Here is a 17,516-nt window from a genome sequence, read left to right as displayed (position 1 = left end):
ATACTATAACAAAATCAAAGAAGTTTTAACATCAATAGATATTAAATGATACTAAAGAATTACTAATTGTCTATGTGATAATGGTATTGTGTTGCATTTTATTTTAATCCATTTTATTTTAGAAACATACAGTACTGTATTTGTGGATGAATGAAATGATTGATGTCTGAAATTTGCTTCAAAATAATGTAGTGCAGACAGAAGGAGAAGTAGGTAGGAATATATATAAAACAAGATTGCTCTTATAGTGTTAATTGTAATTATTGGAACTGGGTGTCTACATTTGGATGCATTTGAAAATTCTGTATGAAGTTTTTTTCACTGACTTGCCAAGAACTGCACTATTTGAGGAAAGCTATAGCAGAAAACAAAGAAAGAGAGCAACAGTCATGATGCAGAAACTGAGCATCCATGTATCCATTCCTGAAGAACTTTCTTCTATAGATTGGATGCACACTCTCTCCTGTGCACAGTCATTCCTCTTCATTGTTTGTGCTTGGAGGGGTTCCAAATGGACTTTTGTGACATATTCTCAGCTATTTTATTTTCTAATTTTTTTGATAAGACCTAAATCTCATGAGGCTATCAGGGACATGGTCTTCTCTTTCCTGTTGTCTATATATTTTTTTAACATATTCAGGCACTTAAGGGCAATCTCAGAGACCTCCCCATTCTGCCCACACACTGACACTTTTCTTGCTGCCAAATTTACTCAGTGATGCCACAAACCTAGAAAGAAAGTACCTGAATCGCACATGGGACTGGGCTCAGGTAACAACATATCTTGTTTGGCATGAAAATGAAAATACTGTAGTAAAATATTTCGCTAGCATGCGTATATCACTCCTATATTGAGACCAAAGCTCAAAGTACAAAACCTTAAAGAGATTAAGAAAAAAATTACATCTATACACCTGCCTTGTGTCATGAGTATTACCATTTCATATCTACTCAAGCATGGGTCCAGTTCAACCTCATGATGAAGGCTTATATTTGAATTGTGCTGTATTTTTAAATTATACATTTAAAAGCCTTATGTCTTAAGAACACTCTTTGTGGGATACTAAATCACCTGATCTACAACTATCAAAAGGTTTTTTAGGTACCAAAGCCCCTGAGAAAACTACACCATGCCTTGAAAGTATTCCAATATATGGCAGAAGAGAATGTTTACTGAAAATGGAGAGAAAGAACAAGAAAGCAGAAATGACTAAAACAGGACGAAAAAAGTCTCTAAGGTGGAGAAGATGGAAAAACAACATAGAAAGAAGAGAGGTTGGTGGTGGCAAAGACCAACCTTCACCGTTTTGACTACATTGCTCTCCTGCTTCATTTTAAACATACCAATATCGTATCTCAACAAGCAACAAAAATAAAAGTTATCATTGCTATCTTTCAAATAACCAGTAGAAAAAGAGCTAGAATCACTTCAGGATGGCTACATTTCTACCTGTTAAGAACATACCCTCTTACTGAAGTTTCTAAAGTCAGTGTCGGCGAAGTTAATGACAGTAGCCACAACTGCAGATCTCTTCCCAATACAACGTCATGCAGTTGAATTCTGAGAACTCACTTTCTGATTGACTTTTCTCCAACACCCCACCTCATTCAACAGCCCTGAAGTACTGCATACCATGAAAATTTTCAAAAGGAAACCTCATCATAGTAGAATCCAGATCCCAGAAGGGAAAACTCTCACACCCGACCACTTGTCATCAACTGCAGACCCAACAGGAAGAGATAGACCTTACAAGTCCATACCACTTTACTACTCCCACAGGAGGAAGAAAGGTGGTCTCCTTCCCCAGTAACAGCCCAGCCAATAACAGACTGTCACAACTGAGCCAATGAAAAGCCACTGTACTGGAAACTCCCAGTTTACTCCAATGGGCTTTTTGTTTATAATAGCCCTGCTCAATTCCCCCCCCACAACAAAAAAGATAATTTCTCTCCTTGGTTTTTTGTTTTGCCTATGGTTTTGCATTAACTTGCTTATCCTGAATTGCAATTTTCTACTATTCCCAAATAAACCCATTTTTGTGGTAAAATAACTAGCAGCTTAATTTTGAAGGTTAACAGTACATAAAATAATTCAGAGTTTTGTGGAAACAACCTTTAAATTTAAGTAAGTAAAGAGAAGATTAAAATGCACTGACAAGCAGCAATTTGTTGACAAGGCGATGAGTTGGTGTCTCTCTTATAACTCACAGAACTCAAGAGTGAATGTTTTGGGAGTATGCATCCTATGAATTAAACTCCCTACTTGTCATGTTATCACAGTAAAATTAGAGGCAAATTCCTTTGAATTTGAGTGTTTCAGGCATTTGTCTGAAGTAACTCACTAATGAGTAGGATTTTAAAAATGTGTATAGTTGTCTCCAACCAAGAACAATCTTCTCACTCTTGGGCATTGGAAGGTGGCTCTAAATAGCAGGTTCATTTATTTCTATGCATCTGTGATTTTGTTCCTAAGTGGTGTGAATAGCCATTGAGTATCTGGTTCAAAATCAGGACTTCTCTTTTCCAAATTACTCAGCTCCCATTACATTTATAGGTGAGTCAAGAAGGCATTCTCTGATGTTTATGATACTGCTTTCTATATAATGTTTGAAGAGAAATGAGAGGTAATTATTTAGCTACTGGGGTGGTAGAGAAGAAAGTGGACCTTCTCATTGTTTTAAATTAAAACAAAGGATATATCTAAAATGCCTTGTGAGGCAATCCTAGCTAGATTTTTTTTTAAAGATTTATTTATTTACTTGAGAGAAAGAGCAGGGGGGGAGGAACAGAGGGAGAGAATATCCAAGCAGACTCCTGCTGAGTACAGAGCCTGATGTGGGTCTCCCTTGATCCCGTGACCATGAGATCAGGACCTGAGCTGAAATGAAGTGTTGGGCACTTAACTAACTGAGCCACCCAGGTACCCTTAGATATTTCTCTTTCTTTCATTTTTTTTTTAAGATATTTCTTTTCTATGTTACTACATCAGTCATATTTTCCTGGTTGCTGATAAGTGAATCATAATGCGTAGCATCTCACATATCATATTTTGGTAAGCAATGTAGACAAACACATTTCTTATCACCCTCTTAAACACATACAAACACCTGTTGACTTCAACTGTTCACAGTTCCTATATTAACTAAATAGTCTACCTGATGTGCCCATCAATTCTAGGTCTACATTAAGATTAAATGAGGCAGGCGCCTGGGTAGCTCAGTTGGTTGAGCGACTACCTTCAACTCAGGTCACAATCCTGGAGTCCCGGGATCGAGTTCCACACTGGGCTCCCTGCTGGGCAGGAGGGATGGGCTTGTCCCGGTGACCTTCCCCCTCTCACCCTTGCTCTCTCTCATTCCCTCTCTCAACAACAACAAAAGATTAAGTGAGGCAAGAATCTAACCTGTTAATGATTGACAGAGAGATTTTGGTCTTTCAATTTCCCTCTGGAAAACTTGGATGAAAATGAGGCAAACGGAAAGAAAAGGGTCTCTCCCCATGACTCAACCACCCTGTGCAATGTATTCATTTCTCACTGTTCATTTTTTACTGTGATACATATCCAGGCAAAATGGCTTTGTATTATCCCCAGGTTATTAGAAGAGTCTGATTGCTTGGAGTTAATGCCTTGGATCTAAATAGTGTGTATATACAATATAATTTTTTTCCAACCAAGGAGGAAGTTGAGTTTCTCTGTGAAGAGCATCTTCTTTTGTTGGCTGGTTGGCTGGATGGTTGTTTCTGCTTTTGTTTTTATTTTTTAATTTAAGGATCTGGAGATGCTCCTGGGGACACATGCTGTCCCTTGCAATCTCGCAGGTGATGGTTCCGAGTGCTCTGCTGGCACAGTGCACCCCAGGGCTCCATGCTGGGCAGCACAAGGCGGGGCTGGGCAGGACTAGTGCTGGATGAAGAGCATCTCTGCAGAGTCAACTCCCTGCTTTAGAGCACCTCCCATAGTTTCGGCCCATTAACCCAAGCACAACAGCTTGATGAATTAATGCTTATATAGGCACAGTTGGCAGCTTCTAATTAAATAATTATGGTTAAACGTCTGCACAGAAGCTGTTATGCACCCTAGAAAGCCAGCTGTCAGTTTTATTGGTCCTAAGACAGAGGAAGAGTTAATACTTAGCTCTGAATGTTAGATACAAAGGGAAGTATGTCACATAGAATATACACGCTGTGCAATATGAAGTTGCATTGTGTTTGTGCTAGCCTGTCCATGAGTGATGGAGAGCAAAGGGCTCCTCAGCAACCTCTCAGCAACCCAACAAAGAAGGAAGCAATTATACGATCAGCAGAGCAGAACCTGTTCAGAGCAATATAAAGAGGACATAGCGTTAGACGGATGAGTCTTTGATGAACACACAAATGTCACTGAGCTAGCAGGCAAATACATTTCAGGTTCGGGGTCTCATTTAGATGAGCAAGTGACAGAAATCTAATGTGGTCCTTTTGGGGGGCAGGGGTTATGGTTGGTATGTTTTGATTTACTTGCCCAAAGCTTCTTAAGCTATTTTCAAATATTAAAAATTGGAGAACAAGGTAAAGATCACAAACCTAGATCTGAACTCTTTCTAAGATGCCGTTTTCCAAAAACTTAGGAACAGATATTTGTTCTGTAGAATTACAGATAACGTCAGATTCCTTCACAGAAGGCTAAAAAGCTGAAGTCTTATCTCCACACCCAAGAAAGCCAGCAGAATCCGGTGACTAAGCTCCAGCATCAAGGAAGATGCAGATTATAGATAACGGCCATTGATAGGGTTGCTGGATCAAATAATGCTTGTTATTACACAACAAGACGTTCCTGAACTGATAATTGACTTCATTTTTCTCCATAGGCTGTCCTTTCCACACAATCTATGTGACCCCACTTCTAAAAATCTAAGGGGTGATAACCCAGCACAGAACAACCCAGCTTGCCACCGGCCTCTTTAACACGGATCCCAGCACCATCTCCACATGAAGAAACACAACCGTCGGTGAAAATCAGTCCCTAAAAAAATCTTAGACATTTTAATCCCCCAAATTTATGGATTTGCCTTAAAATAAGAAGAGAGGAAATTGAATGCTAACATGGAAACATTTCTGATGCAATTCACTTTACCCAATTCCCGGGCCCTATTGAAAATCCACTGTTAAACCAAGCATGAAACTTTACAGACTGATTTACTGTTCTCCCTTCAGAGATCAATGGCTTATAGTTTATTTAGAGTGACGCCATTTCATAAAACAAACCAATCTGTAGCATAAGTCGTCATTTAAGCCAATGGACTGACCTCTAAGGAACGCTTACTTAAAACGCTCCAGAACAATTGTTTCCACTCCTTTTTTCCCCTCTGGTTTCCTTTTATGTCAGTAATTCTATCACCTCAGGTGTCTGAAGATCTCTGCTTGTGATTGACAGTTCTGAAAGATCTAGTTCCTTTTGGATGGGTCTTAGATGAAGTTCAGTTTAATTAAGTCTGCGGTGCAACTCAAGTCTCAGTACAAATGCTAAAGAACCAAACAGCAGATTTGTAAAGCCTTTAAAGGCAAATTTCAGATGCAGTGGGGCAGCCCGGGGGTCTTTTGTCAGCCTATACTGCCATCTATCTAGCCGAGACCGCGTCATTCTGTGCAAGCCATTTGTGTTCTCACCGCCCCAGATGAAAGCAAGTCTCCAGCAAACAGCTTTACAGATCCCGAAGTTCACAGTAAAGAATGGACAGCACCGCCTCATCCACTCTGAGTCTGCCAGCCTCCCATGGACCAGCAGGCAAATTCCAACCATCATCTTCTCCTCACAGTTCCCTATCTGGCAAACAGACATGCATGTCTGCCTCCAATCCCCATATTACCTAAACCAATATCAATTGCATAGGCCTTTGAATATTCTCTGATGTCACTGATAAAACAGATAAAAGTTACCTTAGATAAGATGTGAGACCTGAATTAGAACCTCTAATACTCTAGCTATTAAACTCCTATACTCAGGAGTTTAAAAAAAAAAATCCCAAATAGTATTCCTTAGACACTGACTGAACATCTGTAAAGAGAATTGATACAGATGAAACATCAAAAGAACCCTTTGTACTTACGGTAGAAGACATATTCAGTGTAGCTTGACCAGATCTTGTCATCTGTATACTGGTTGACAAAAGATGCTGTCACTGAGGAGTTACAGGCCACCATGTGGAATCCACACTCTGATAACATATCAAAAGCCCTTTCCAGATGCTTGAATTTGAGATAAAATCTGGAGGTGTATCTTTCTGGGGCTCGGTCAGGGTCTCTGCTCTCATTCAAAGTTTCTCCAAAGACCTCTTTTGCCAAGGAAATCCTTCCACAAACCAAAATCCGGGGAACTCTCCGAAACTTGGCATCTGCCTGCCCCTCTCTGCCCATGGTGCAGGACCCCCTGTAGCCCACAGTAATGAAGCCCCATTTGCGGTCCACAGGGAGCACTGAGGAAGGAGGGCAGATTCTCGTATCGCTTCCTTGGGAGGCATCTTCGAAGTCACTGTGGCAAAATTCGTCTGGGCTTTGCTTGATATCATCAGGGGTCAGGAGTTTGACCAAGTCTGGGAGCTGGAAGTACTCCGCTTCCCTTTTCAGTCTTCCCCTTTCTGGAAAGTGATCAGGCAGGACCACCTGCCTATCCCTGAGATAGTCCAGAATATAACGGAACAAGAATCCATCTCTGTCAATGAAAAACCTTCCTTTGGAGTCCTTGGCTAGATCGTTAGCCGTGTCTCTCTTTGGGGAAAACATTTTCCACAGGAGGGAATGAGGGATGCTTATTAATGTGGAATGGCGGGTGAAATAAACTTGACCCCCGACATTCAGCTCCACGACCTCAGGGAAGGAGTTGGGAACTGCAGCCCCCTGTTCTCGAGGATAATAACGACTACAGTTTCCACTCAAAGCCATTGTCCCTTTCTTCTTGCTCTTCTCCTATTTTGATTTGAAGGTGCAATCCAGTGGAGTCACAGCCTTATCCGTTGCATCAACTTGCCAAACAGGGAGAAGGAAGCTAACTTGTTAAAAACGACCTTCTCTTACCCCAGTTTTTTTCCCCAAGAAGGCAAAATTCAGAAGAGTCCACAGGTGAAGTGATGCTGCAAAAGTAGTTTCAACCCTGGCTGGTAGTGAGCTATTACTTCACAGAATGTAATCAACTCATCTCCATCCGATCTGTCCCAAGCTCGGTAGGCAAGGCAGGCCAAGTCCCCAGTTACTCCGAGGTCTGTCTGAGGGAAAAGAGAGAAAATTATTTCCTCAAACCCAGCATGAGTCAGAAAAAGAGACACCACTGGAGAGAGGAGAGGGAGGGAGAGGGAGGGAGAGGAAGGGAGAGAGAGGGAGGGAGAGAGGTAGAGAGGGAGGGAGGGAGAGATTATTTTACATAAGCAGCCTAGGAACTACTGATTTCAGCCATTCTTCAACTAAATTGTAGCTTCTCTCAAGCTATTTTGTGTCTACATGTTTATCCATGCGCCTGTCTCCAGCAATTAGTATTAAAAATATTTCTACTGGTATTTCTGCTTGAAGGAGGAATATAAGATTTTCAACTTTTAAAAGGGGATTTTTTTTTTTTTCCTCCAAGCTGGTCTGGTAAAGCAATAAGTCACAGAACTTACCTTAGTGAGTGCTGGAAACCCAGCTCCTGTGAAGAGATACCCATTTGCAAAGCAAGCAGAATCCACAGCCAGAGTCTGGAGCTTGTCAAATCCCAAAGAGTTAAAGGACAGAGGTATCAATGAAAAGTGCCAGAGAGATGCGCTCTTAGAAAATAATTGTATATATATATATATATTTTTTTTTATATAAATGTATATTTGTATGTATGTATATAGGTATGTATTCACTCCCAGTCTCAAGTTGAAACAAGTCACAAAAAAAGTTAAAGCCTGATGAGAGGTGGTTGGGTCGAAGAAGCAAGGCAGAGAAAAATACCCAACCAAAGCTTCTCCAGTAAAAAGGGGAAAGAAAAAAAAAAAATCAAACCTTTAGACAGAATCCTTAAAACAGAAGAGAGTTGGAAGAGGTACTGGGACTTAGAAGCTTTTCGGAAAGCCCAGCAGCAGGAAGAAAGACAGATGTGCCCTGCTGGGGTCCCAGGTAGCCACCCCACCTGCCGGCAAGGGCAGACGGACTCCCATGTCCGCAGGCCGGCGGGAGCCGCTGGGAGCCCGGCCGCCGCAGCGCAGAGGGGCCGCGGGGGGGCTCGGGCTCGGGCTTCTCCGGCGGCCGGCGGAGCTGGGTGGTTCCACAGTTCCCAGCGCAGTTCGGGGGCTGTTGTTTCAGCGGCGCAGGCCAGATACCATCCAGGGAAATGACTATTACATCATCTTAAAGGAATACGGCTTGGAGAAAGCGGAGGCGGCTCCGAGTCGCGGCGTCCTCGGTGACAGGTCGCCAGGACCGCACGGGGACGCCGCGCACCGGCCGCGACACGCGACTGCCCTGCTCCGGCTCTGGGCGGGGACGCGGCGCCGCGCGGCCGCTCCCCTCAGCGTCCCGCGCGGCCGCTCCCCTCAGCGTCCCGCCCGCGAGGCTGTGGTTCGCCGCGCGCGGCCTTCGCTTCGCCTCTTCTTCCTGCTTTTTACACCTCCGCCGCCGCCACCATTCCCCAGAAATACCCCCGCCCCGGAGGTGACAGGAACACACGCGATGTTGCGTTGGGAAAATGTACCAACAAACCCTTGGCACAGGCACTGAATTTCAGCTGAAGGGCAAATTTCCCGTCCACGTGGGCTTATTTAAAAAAGGAAAAGAAGAAAGCACACCGAAGGACCCCCGTGTTCGAGCTACAAAGTGGCTCTTTCTTGCAAGCAAAGGGCATTAAACCGTGTTCTCCTTCAGATGCCCTCTTCCCCGCCCCCCTTCTTCTCCACCCCTGTGCCACCCCACCCCCAGCAAATGAATAAATAAATACAGTCTCTCTGGAATGAATGATATTCTTTCCAAAGAATACATGAGGTACTGGTACCCGCAGAAAGCCCACAGCTGACATCAGCAAGTCATTATCTCAGCTTACCTGCAAGAAATTGTTACCTGCAACCTTTTTCTGGGGCTGTGTCTTTACTGAGCCTCTCTTTGGACATGCCCCAGCCCCCTCCCACCTCATCCCAAGAGGACTCTGGTGGAAGACACACCCGGCGAAGAGACATTTTACTCCTATCCCAGAGGGCTTCCTTAAGTGCATCATTAGAGTTTCAGGAAGGCATTTCCAGGGCAACCTAATCCACTAACAAAGTGCTTCCAGTTGATCCTGCCAGTCAATAATGGCCCAGCCAACAGCTTACAGTAAGTCGACCATTTCTCCTTTAAAATGCCAGTGTCTTAGGACTCACCCTCCTAATAAGAATATAGCACAGCATCTATGAATAATACATGGGAGGCACACTCCATCCCAAGTAACTTCTATTTTTTTAAAAAAGCGAAAGCCAAAAACGGAGATGAAAGTATGAATTAGATACATTTTAAGGGATCATGTGTTTATTGCCAACTCTTGCCCCAAGAATTAGATTAAAGATAGACTCAGCAGCAGGATAAATTAATTTTTAGTTTAACAGTCTTTTCTTTCAATAAGTATCAGGTTACTGAACACATATGGAATATTAGCTAACACTCCAACACCTGATTATATTTGACTTTGTTTCTTTAACTAATGTATTAACCTGTTATGGCCTTAATCATTGGGATTTTCAAACTGGACCAATCAAGGGAATATTTATTATTTGGTGCACTTATATCGCCATCTAGTGTCTATATGCTATCAGTGCAGATCTGTAACTGATCACTTACCCCAGCCAAAAGTTAGATATTTCCTGCTTTAAAAGTTTGTTGTTGTTGTTGTTTTAAGATTTTATTTATTTATTTGACAGACAGAGATCACAAGTAGGCAGAGAGGCAGGCAGAGAGACAGAGAAGAGGAAGCAGGCTCCCCGCCAAGCAGAGAGCCGGAGCAGGATCCTCCATCCCAGGACCCTGAGATCATGATCCAAGCTGAAGGCAGAGGCTTAATCCACTGAGCCACCCAGGCGTCCCTGCTTTAAAAGTTTTTATGTTGGTTTAAGTATGACCAGACACACACTGTTCACCATGATGACAAAATAAATATTTAGTTGCCACAAAACAAAGGAAAAAAATGGAGATCTGAGTCCATGCCTAGTAAGTGCTGGGCTTAGTTGTAGTTAGAAATAAGCAAACATTTCATTTTATTTTTAACAGAATGGGCCAGTAAACCATAACAATAGCTTTGGAGGTTGGGTATTAAAATATTCTGGGTACAGGGGTGCCTGGGTGACTCATTCAGTTAAGCATATGACTCTTGATCCCAGCTCAAGTCTTGATCTCAGGGTCATGAGATCACACAGGGCATGGAGCCTCTACTTAAAATAAATTTTAAATATATATATATATACATATATATATATACACATATATATTTTTTATTTATTTATTCTGGGGACAGTTTGTCAGGAAAGTGAGGATTGGGAATAAGAAAATAAGAATAAGAAAAACCAAAGGAACTTGAGAAAATGGAACTTACCATCTCATCTTAGATATATATAAACTGAGGACCAGAGAGGGAAAGAACTTCCACAAGGTCACACAGCTGTGGAGTAGCAAGACGGGGTTTAGATCACTGCCTACTCATTATGATCAATTTTTTGAACTGCTTATATTCTAGAATAGGAATGGCGAGGAGGCAAATAAAAAAAAAATTCAAACTACGCATTTGAAGAAAACCCAGCAATTCATTTTAAAGAGTTTTCAATATTAAGTTAAATTCAAGTCTAGAAGATTTTATAATTTAATTGAGAGGATTCTGAGTTTCGAAAATGAGGAGTTCTATCTCTTTATTGGTTGGGGTTTCAAAGGTTAGGCTACCTTTTTTTTTTTTTTAAGATTTATTTATTTATTTTATAGAGAGAAAGAGAGCTTTCCTGCATGAAGGAGAGTTGGGGAAGGGCACAGGGAGAGAATCTTCAAGCAGACTCCCCACTGAGCCACTGAACCTGGAGCCTAGAGGCCAAGGTAGGAGCCCCATCTCAAGACCCTGAGATCATGACCTTGCTTAAATCAAGAGTCAGGTGCTTAACCTACTGAGTCACTCGGCGCCCCATGTGCGTATTTACCTTTTAATCTACCCAGAGCCTCCGAAATCAAGACTGCATGGGCCTCTGTCTCACCTTTTGAGAAGTCAGGGGTTTGGTTGCAGATTGGCTCAAAGCCTTTTCAAGCTGGGGTCTACCGGCCTGGGTAACCATCCTCTGATGCATACATTTTCTTGTTCCTTTAGTCTAGGGGATGCAAACAAATGAGAAGTGAGATTAAAGAGGTAACAGGCTCAAAGAAAACAAAACAATCCACCATAGAGAGAGATTTAAATAGTGCTAGAGTAAGCGCATGTGTCTCAGGGAGGTTGTCAGTAAGGCCAGCTGCTTGGTGCCTTAACAAGAGGCAAGAAGCCAATTCTAGGCTGTAAGCGTATTCCTGTCCTCCGTGTCAGCAGATAACACAGCTAGTGTTATTGTTCTGTTCTGGCAGCTCTCCGCTGAAACATTGTGGGATCCTCCACTCGGCCCAAAGGCTGAACATACAGCAACAGATTTCTCTTAGGGGAAGAGAAAGGGAGAATGTTTCATCCGTAATAGTCAAGACTATAGCACATTTGGATACACCACCGGTAGATTATGGAGTTGATAAAATGTGTCTTAGCCTCTGTTTCCTGTTCCCTACTTGCACACACCCCCATAGCTGAATGCTGAAGAGTATATTCTCAAAAGGACAATTATAAATTTGGAATAATGTGTTCACTTTGCACATCCTTACCTCCTAACACATCCTTAAGTTTCCTCTCCCCTGGAGCAGAGATAGCTTTTATGCTGACTGTCTTTGTTATCAGGGAGGGAATGATCTCATAAATGTAGACTAAAATGCCATACAGTCATTGTGTCGTATGCCCCAAGGTCTCCTGCATCATCACTGTCATCCTAACACAGGTACTGTTTGTGGAGGGCCAGCCCTCAAGAACTCACAACAGTCACCATCCCTCTTCCAACTCTGCCTGATGGCTGTGTGACATGAGAGGAGGGGCTCAACGTCTCTGAGCCAGGGTCAAATGAAGATAACAGGAAGACCTGCCTCCCAGGTGTGTTGTGCAGATTCAATACCATGATGCATGTAAGATCCTGAGCATGTTGTCTGGCCCTAGGTATGTGCTTGCAAAATGCCAGCAGTCTCCATGACGGCTATGGAAATAACTGCGTTTGTCATTGGTAGACTGAAGAGGAGGCATAAAGAAGTTACAGAAGATGCCCAAAAACTGAAATTCAGTTCTACTTCCAAAATCTTCACTCTCCTCACTCTGCAGGTGTAGGTGAAGATCATTGCTTGTTATAAGCATATGTATTAATAATGTGAGGATTTCAAGATTTGCTGGTGGAGATGAGGTGGCAGAATGGGAACTGAAAATAGCACCACAGTGGTTAGAAAAGAAAATGCCACTGTCTTTCGTCCTACAAGGTTCCCTTCTCGGGACCCTTTCATTCACACCACATGGATTTATTGAGTGCCTCTGTGTGTCCAGCACAGTTCCAAGTACTTAAGCTACAAAGCTGAATTCGATACAGTCTCTGAACACAAACACATACAAGCACACACACACAAAATCGTCCCCATGGAAGGCAAAGATGAGAAAGTTATAGATTTGTGAGCGGACAGGTGCCTGCAGCTGTTTTCAGCTTTGGGTCCTACACAGTCCATGTATGTTTTGAACAGACCACTTAACCTCAGGGTGGCCTCTGCTTCCATATCTATAAAATGAACCTGTCTCCCTTTATAGAGTTACTGTGACTGATGGCAAAATAAAGATAAAATAGAGCTGCCAAATTGTCAGAGACCTACCAAGCAGTAATTTGCTATAGAAGAGATAGAGCAAGAAGGCAGCAAACAGTGATCTTGTTAACATAACGCCTTGCAAGAGAGAATTTGGATTGGGTCTGCATAATCTTCAAGCTGGAAGGGGAGACCCTTTGTGGTTACCCACTGTTGCCTCAAATCCTCCTCCAAGTTTTACATAACAGCAAATGTTCAATCTAGACATTTCTCTTGGTCTCTCCTGAAAATATTCTTGAACTATATTCTCATAAAATACGTGTAATAGCTAAAGATGTTCATACCAGCATGATGCCTCTGAATGGAAGCATGTAAAGTTCTTCCAAGGGAACCATCATTTTAAGATCTGAGCTTTAAAAGAAGTTTATGCTGATCTGAACAGAAAGTAGTGCTATTCGAGTATGAGGTGGTGTTATTGACTGTATTAGCAGGGGCTTAAGGTTTTTGATGTGAGCATGTGACAGTGGAAAGAGGGTACACATTTCTGTAGTAGGTGTGGGTGCATGGTCACCTTTTAGGTTTCCCTTCAAAACAGAATTATTTTTATTTTATTTGTTTGTCTGTTTGTTTTTAGAGGGGTGAGGAGAGGGGCAGCAGGAGAAGGAGAGAGAGATAATCATAACACAGACTCCACACCCAGCGCGGAGCCCAATGCAGGGCTTGATCCCACAACGCAAAGATCATAACCTGAGCCGAAATCCAAAGTGGGACACTTAACCAACTGAAGTCACCCAGATGCCCCTGGGTTTCCCTTCAAAACTGGGAAGTTTTTCTGGAGCACATGGTCAAAGTTAGGAGTGCACTGTTTGGTCACAGGGTTGTGTAAAGCCAACCCACACACATATGTACTTAGAAATTGTGATCTCAGCAATGTGGAATACAGACAGGGTGGGAAGTGAAGGGAAAAATACAATATAGCTGCCCAACTACCCAGCAATTGATTCCAGCAAATACACAAGTGGTATTTTAGAAATCACTATAAAACAAAACAAAACGAAAGAGGTCTACTCTTGCCTCTCCCTGCCGTCCTTTCCCTAGAAGTATGTTTTCCCATGTATTATTTGTTGTATTACACGTTGGCTTAGTCTTCGTTACGTTTGCTATATATTATGCAATATATCTCTTGACAAAGGAGTAATTTGTAGGCCAGTAATTGTCAACCTTTTTTTTTTTTTAAAGATTTTATTTATTTATTTGACAGACAGAGATCACAAGTAGGCAGAGAGGCAGACAGAGAGAGAGGGGGAAGCAGGCTCTCCACTGAGCAGAGAGCTGGATGCGGGGCTCGATCCCAGGACCCTGAGATCATGACCTGAGCTGAAGGCAGAGGCTTAACCCACTGAGCCACCCAGGCGCCCCAATTGTCAACCTTTTATCTCCTACGTAGGACACCCATTTTCCAAAGGACATCTTTGTCATTGTTCCAAAATATGCAACAGATCCAAGTGGTATCAAAACAGAACGGGGCGCCTGGGTGGCTCAGTGGGTTAAGCCTCTGCCTTCAGCTCTGGTCATGATCTCAGGGTCCTGGGATTAAGCCCCCCGTGGGGCTCTCCGCTCAGTGGGGTGCCTGCTTCCCCCCTCTTTCTCTGCCTGCCTCTCTGCCTATTTGTGATCTCTGTCTGTCAAATAAATAAATAAAATCTTAAAAAAAAAAAAAAAAAAAAAAAAAAAAACAGAACAAACTTAGGTCTTAAGTCAAAAATGTTTGTTTGGGCACCTGGGTGGCTCAGTGGGTTAAAGCCTCTGCCTTCAGCTCAGGTCATGATCCCAGGGTCCTGGGATCGAGCCCCGCATCGGGCTCTCTGCTCAGCAGTGAGCCTGCTTTCCCCCTCTCTCTGCCTGCCTCTCTGCCTACTTGTGATCTCTGTCTGTCAAATAAATAAAATCTTTAAAAAAAAAATGTTTGTTTAAAAAAAAAAGCAACTGGTCAGAAATTGCAATAGTATGTCACTGGTCTCTAGAATGCATTTGCATTTTTTTTCTGAATAGTTTCATACATGCATAAATGGAATTTATTAAACACCCTACAACGACTTACAGGGAGTAGAGCTTGAAAATCCCAGTTACAATGAAAAGGAGCGAGTGTTAGATTCAGGCAGAGTCAGGTCTGAAAGAGGAAAGTACCAGCTCCAGGATTCTGACCTAATCACTGTGCCTCTCCCAGATGTTCTCCGCATGTATACAGTAGAAATAAAAGTATCTACTCTGTAGGATTGATGTGAGGATTAGAGAATGTTCTGAAAGTGCTTGGAATACAGCAAATGTTCAATAAGTAATGGGCAATGTGATTATATTTATGCTTGGTTCGATCACCTCTTCTGTCCCTGTTCCCTCTCCTCCCTGCACCTATGCCCTGGGTCTGTGTGGACAAGGGGATGGAAACTGTCCCACATTACTCATTCATGCTGGTGATGTGACTGGTCCCTTTTCTGAAAGTCTGCTTCTTCCTTCAAGCAGGGGAAGAGAAGAAAGGAAAAAGATGCTGGAACCCTAAGCACACTTGTCCTTGGGGATGGACAATTAGTTGATTTAAAAGCATACTCTCCGGCCTTAGTAAGTAGCTGTGCCTTTCATCGGATGATGCATGGAGGAAAGCAAATGAACAGGCTGGCTCGTTCAAAAGATCTCACATCGCTTTGCAGTGATTCAGCACAGTCCCTCTGGTGTAGCAATTGTTTGTAGAAGGCATTTTTCACAGCTAAATCCAAACATGTCAGTCTCATAGGTTGAAATGAATCTTACCAGTGGCATCTGCAGATGGGGCACAGCAGGAAGACAGAAGGACAAAGACCGAATAACAAATGGAAGGATTTCATTCAAGGAACAAAATTGAATTATTAGAAGACTTGAGGAGTCAAAGCTGGGGATTTCTTGTATGCTCTGAACACTGCTTGGTATCCAGAGCACTTTCCCCCTGCTTTTTGGGTGATGTGCAAGAAACCCACTGGGCAGGGATCATTTGTCATTCATCTTGCTCTCTGACCAATAGCACAGGAGTTCCTGTTTTGAAGGGGCTCACTACATCTTTGTTGAATTTAATTGCAGAAGCAAGAGTGTATCCTCAAATTGGCCCAATAAAATAATATGTTAAGAAGCTGACAGGGTCATATTGGAATGAGCTGTTGGTTGGGAATATAAAACAGTTGATTTCAGTTTCTTTTTTTTCCTTTAAGATTTTATTTATTTATTTGAGAGAGAGCGAGTGAGCCAGAGCCCAAGAGCAGCGGGAGGGAGAAGCAGACTTCCCACTGAGCAGGGAGCCTGAATCGGGGTTCCGTCCCAGGACTCTGCGATCATGACCTGAGCAGAAGGCAGGCACTTAACCAACTGAGCCACCCAGGCACCCTGATTTCAGTTTCTTCACCAAAACATTGAGTTTTCCATGCTAGGAGGGATCTGTTCATTTGGTCAGGTCCCAGAGAAATAAACTGCCTGCAGAAAAACAGCCTTTCTGAACTCACCACTGCAAATGGGTCATGTGTGTACCCATTTGGAGTCAAACTAGACTGAACAAAAAAAAGAGCCATTAAAAGGAACACCCCAGTTGGGACGCCTGGGTGGCTCAGTTGGTTAAGCGGCTGCCTTCGTCTCAGGTCATGATCCCGGCGTCCTGGGATCGAGTCCCACATCAGGCTCCTTGCTCGGCAGGAAGCCTGCTTCTCCCTCTGCCTCTGCCTACCACTCTGTCTACCTGTGCTTGCTTTCTCCCTCTCTCTCTCTGACCAAAAAAAAAAAAAAAAAAAGAAAAGAAAAAAAGGAACACCCCAGCAAGAGCAAGACATGACAAAGTTTTCAGTTTCAAAATTTCATTGATGCCACTTTCTTAAAATATCTACGTCAGTGCCTGAGGCCAAACAAATTAATAAAATCAACAAATGAAACTGGTCCAGGCAGCCAGACATTTTCACATACATTATCTTTTCCGGTTCCTACAGCAATTTTCAACTGTTGGCATTGTGGGGAGAATAAAAGAGCCTCCAACAGGTTGGGTTATTGGCAATAGGTCACACTAAGCCTGTCTGACCCCAAAGCCCCCTTTTAAGTACACCAAACTTACTCAGCCATATAGTTCTTTTTATTAAACACCCTCAGTCTATGCCCAATATCTGCATTTGACATCACATGGCACAACAAGGAATTCCTAGTGCAGATTCCCACTATATTCTAACTCTGATTCTGTGCCTGGCACAGAGTAAGCACTCGGTAAGTATTTGTGCAAGGACTATTAAAATTAAGAAGTGAATGAATGAATGAATTAATAAATAATGAATGGATGAATAAGCTATCATCTGGGACAAGGGTATCCAGAAATCTTGGCTAGATACAACAAGAGTCTAATCTGACGTGGCATCTCCAATTTTCTTTACTCCTGAGATGTTGGTTTCAAATGGAATAATGATTTCAGAGATGAAAAATTAAAAGTTTGCGTCTCAGCATAGAGAATTAGCCTTTCATGAATCCAAAAGGATGAGTAATACAAATTTATATGTTTATCTTCCAGAATTTAGAAGCTTTTAGAAATAAGAAACTGCTTTTGGGATAAGACTCTCCCTCAGAACAATTAAAAAAAAAATTAAGTGCCTCGATGCTGGAAAAAAAAATACAATTTACTTCAA

General features: G+C 42.5%; 1 protein-coding gene across 4 annotated transcripts in view; it reads right to left on the bottom strand.

Annotated features, from left to right (window-relative positions):
• KCTD16 (potassium channel tetramerization domain containing 16) overlaps nucleotides 1-17,516 on the bottom strand; it is a 311,256-nt gene that overhangs the window by 267,791 nt on the left and 25,949 nt on the right. For 2 of the 4 annotated variants that reach the window (XM_047731345.1, XM_047731346.1), the window contains 2 exons: nucleotides 11,190-11,300; nucleotides 6,087-7,238 (listed from right to left, as the gene is read on the bottom strand). In XM_047731345.1, the coding sequence (XP_047587301.1) occupies nucleotides 6,087-6,918 (832 nt within the window). In that variant the 5' untranslated portion in view covers nucleotides 6,919-7,238; nucleotides 11,190-11,300. The other 2 variants (XM_047731348.1, XM_047731347.1) reach the window with 2 other exon arrangements.

This window comes from Lutra lutra, chromosome 5 (assembly GCF_902655055.1).
Source record: "Lutra lutra chromosome 5, mLutLut1.2, whole genome shotgun sequence".
Lineage (NCBI taxonomy): Eukaryota > Metazoa > Chordata > Mammalia > Carnivora > Mustelidae > Lutra > Lutra lutra.
Note: the sequence above shows the minus strand (reverse complement) of the source record. Positions and strands in the feature narration are given on the sequence as shown.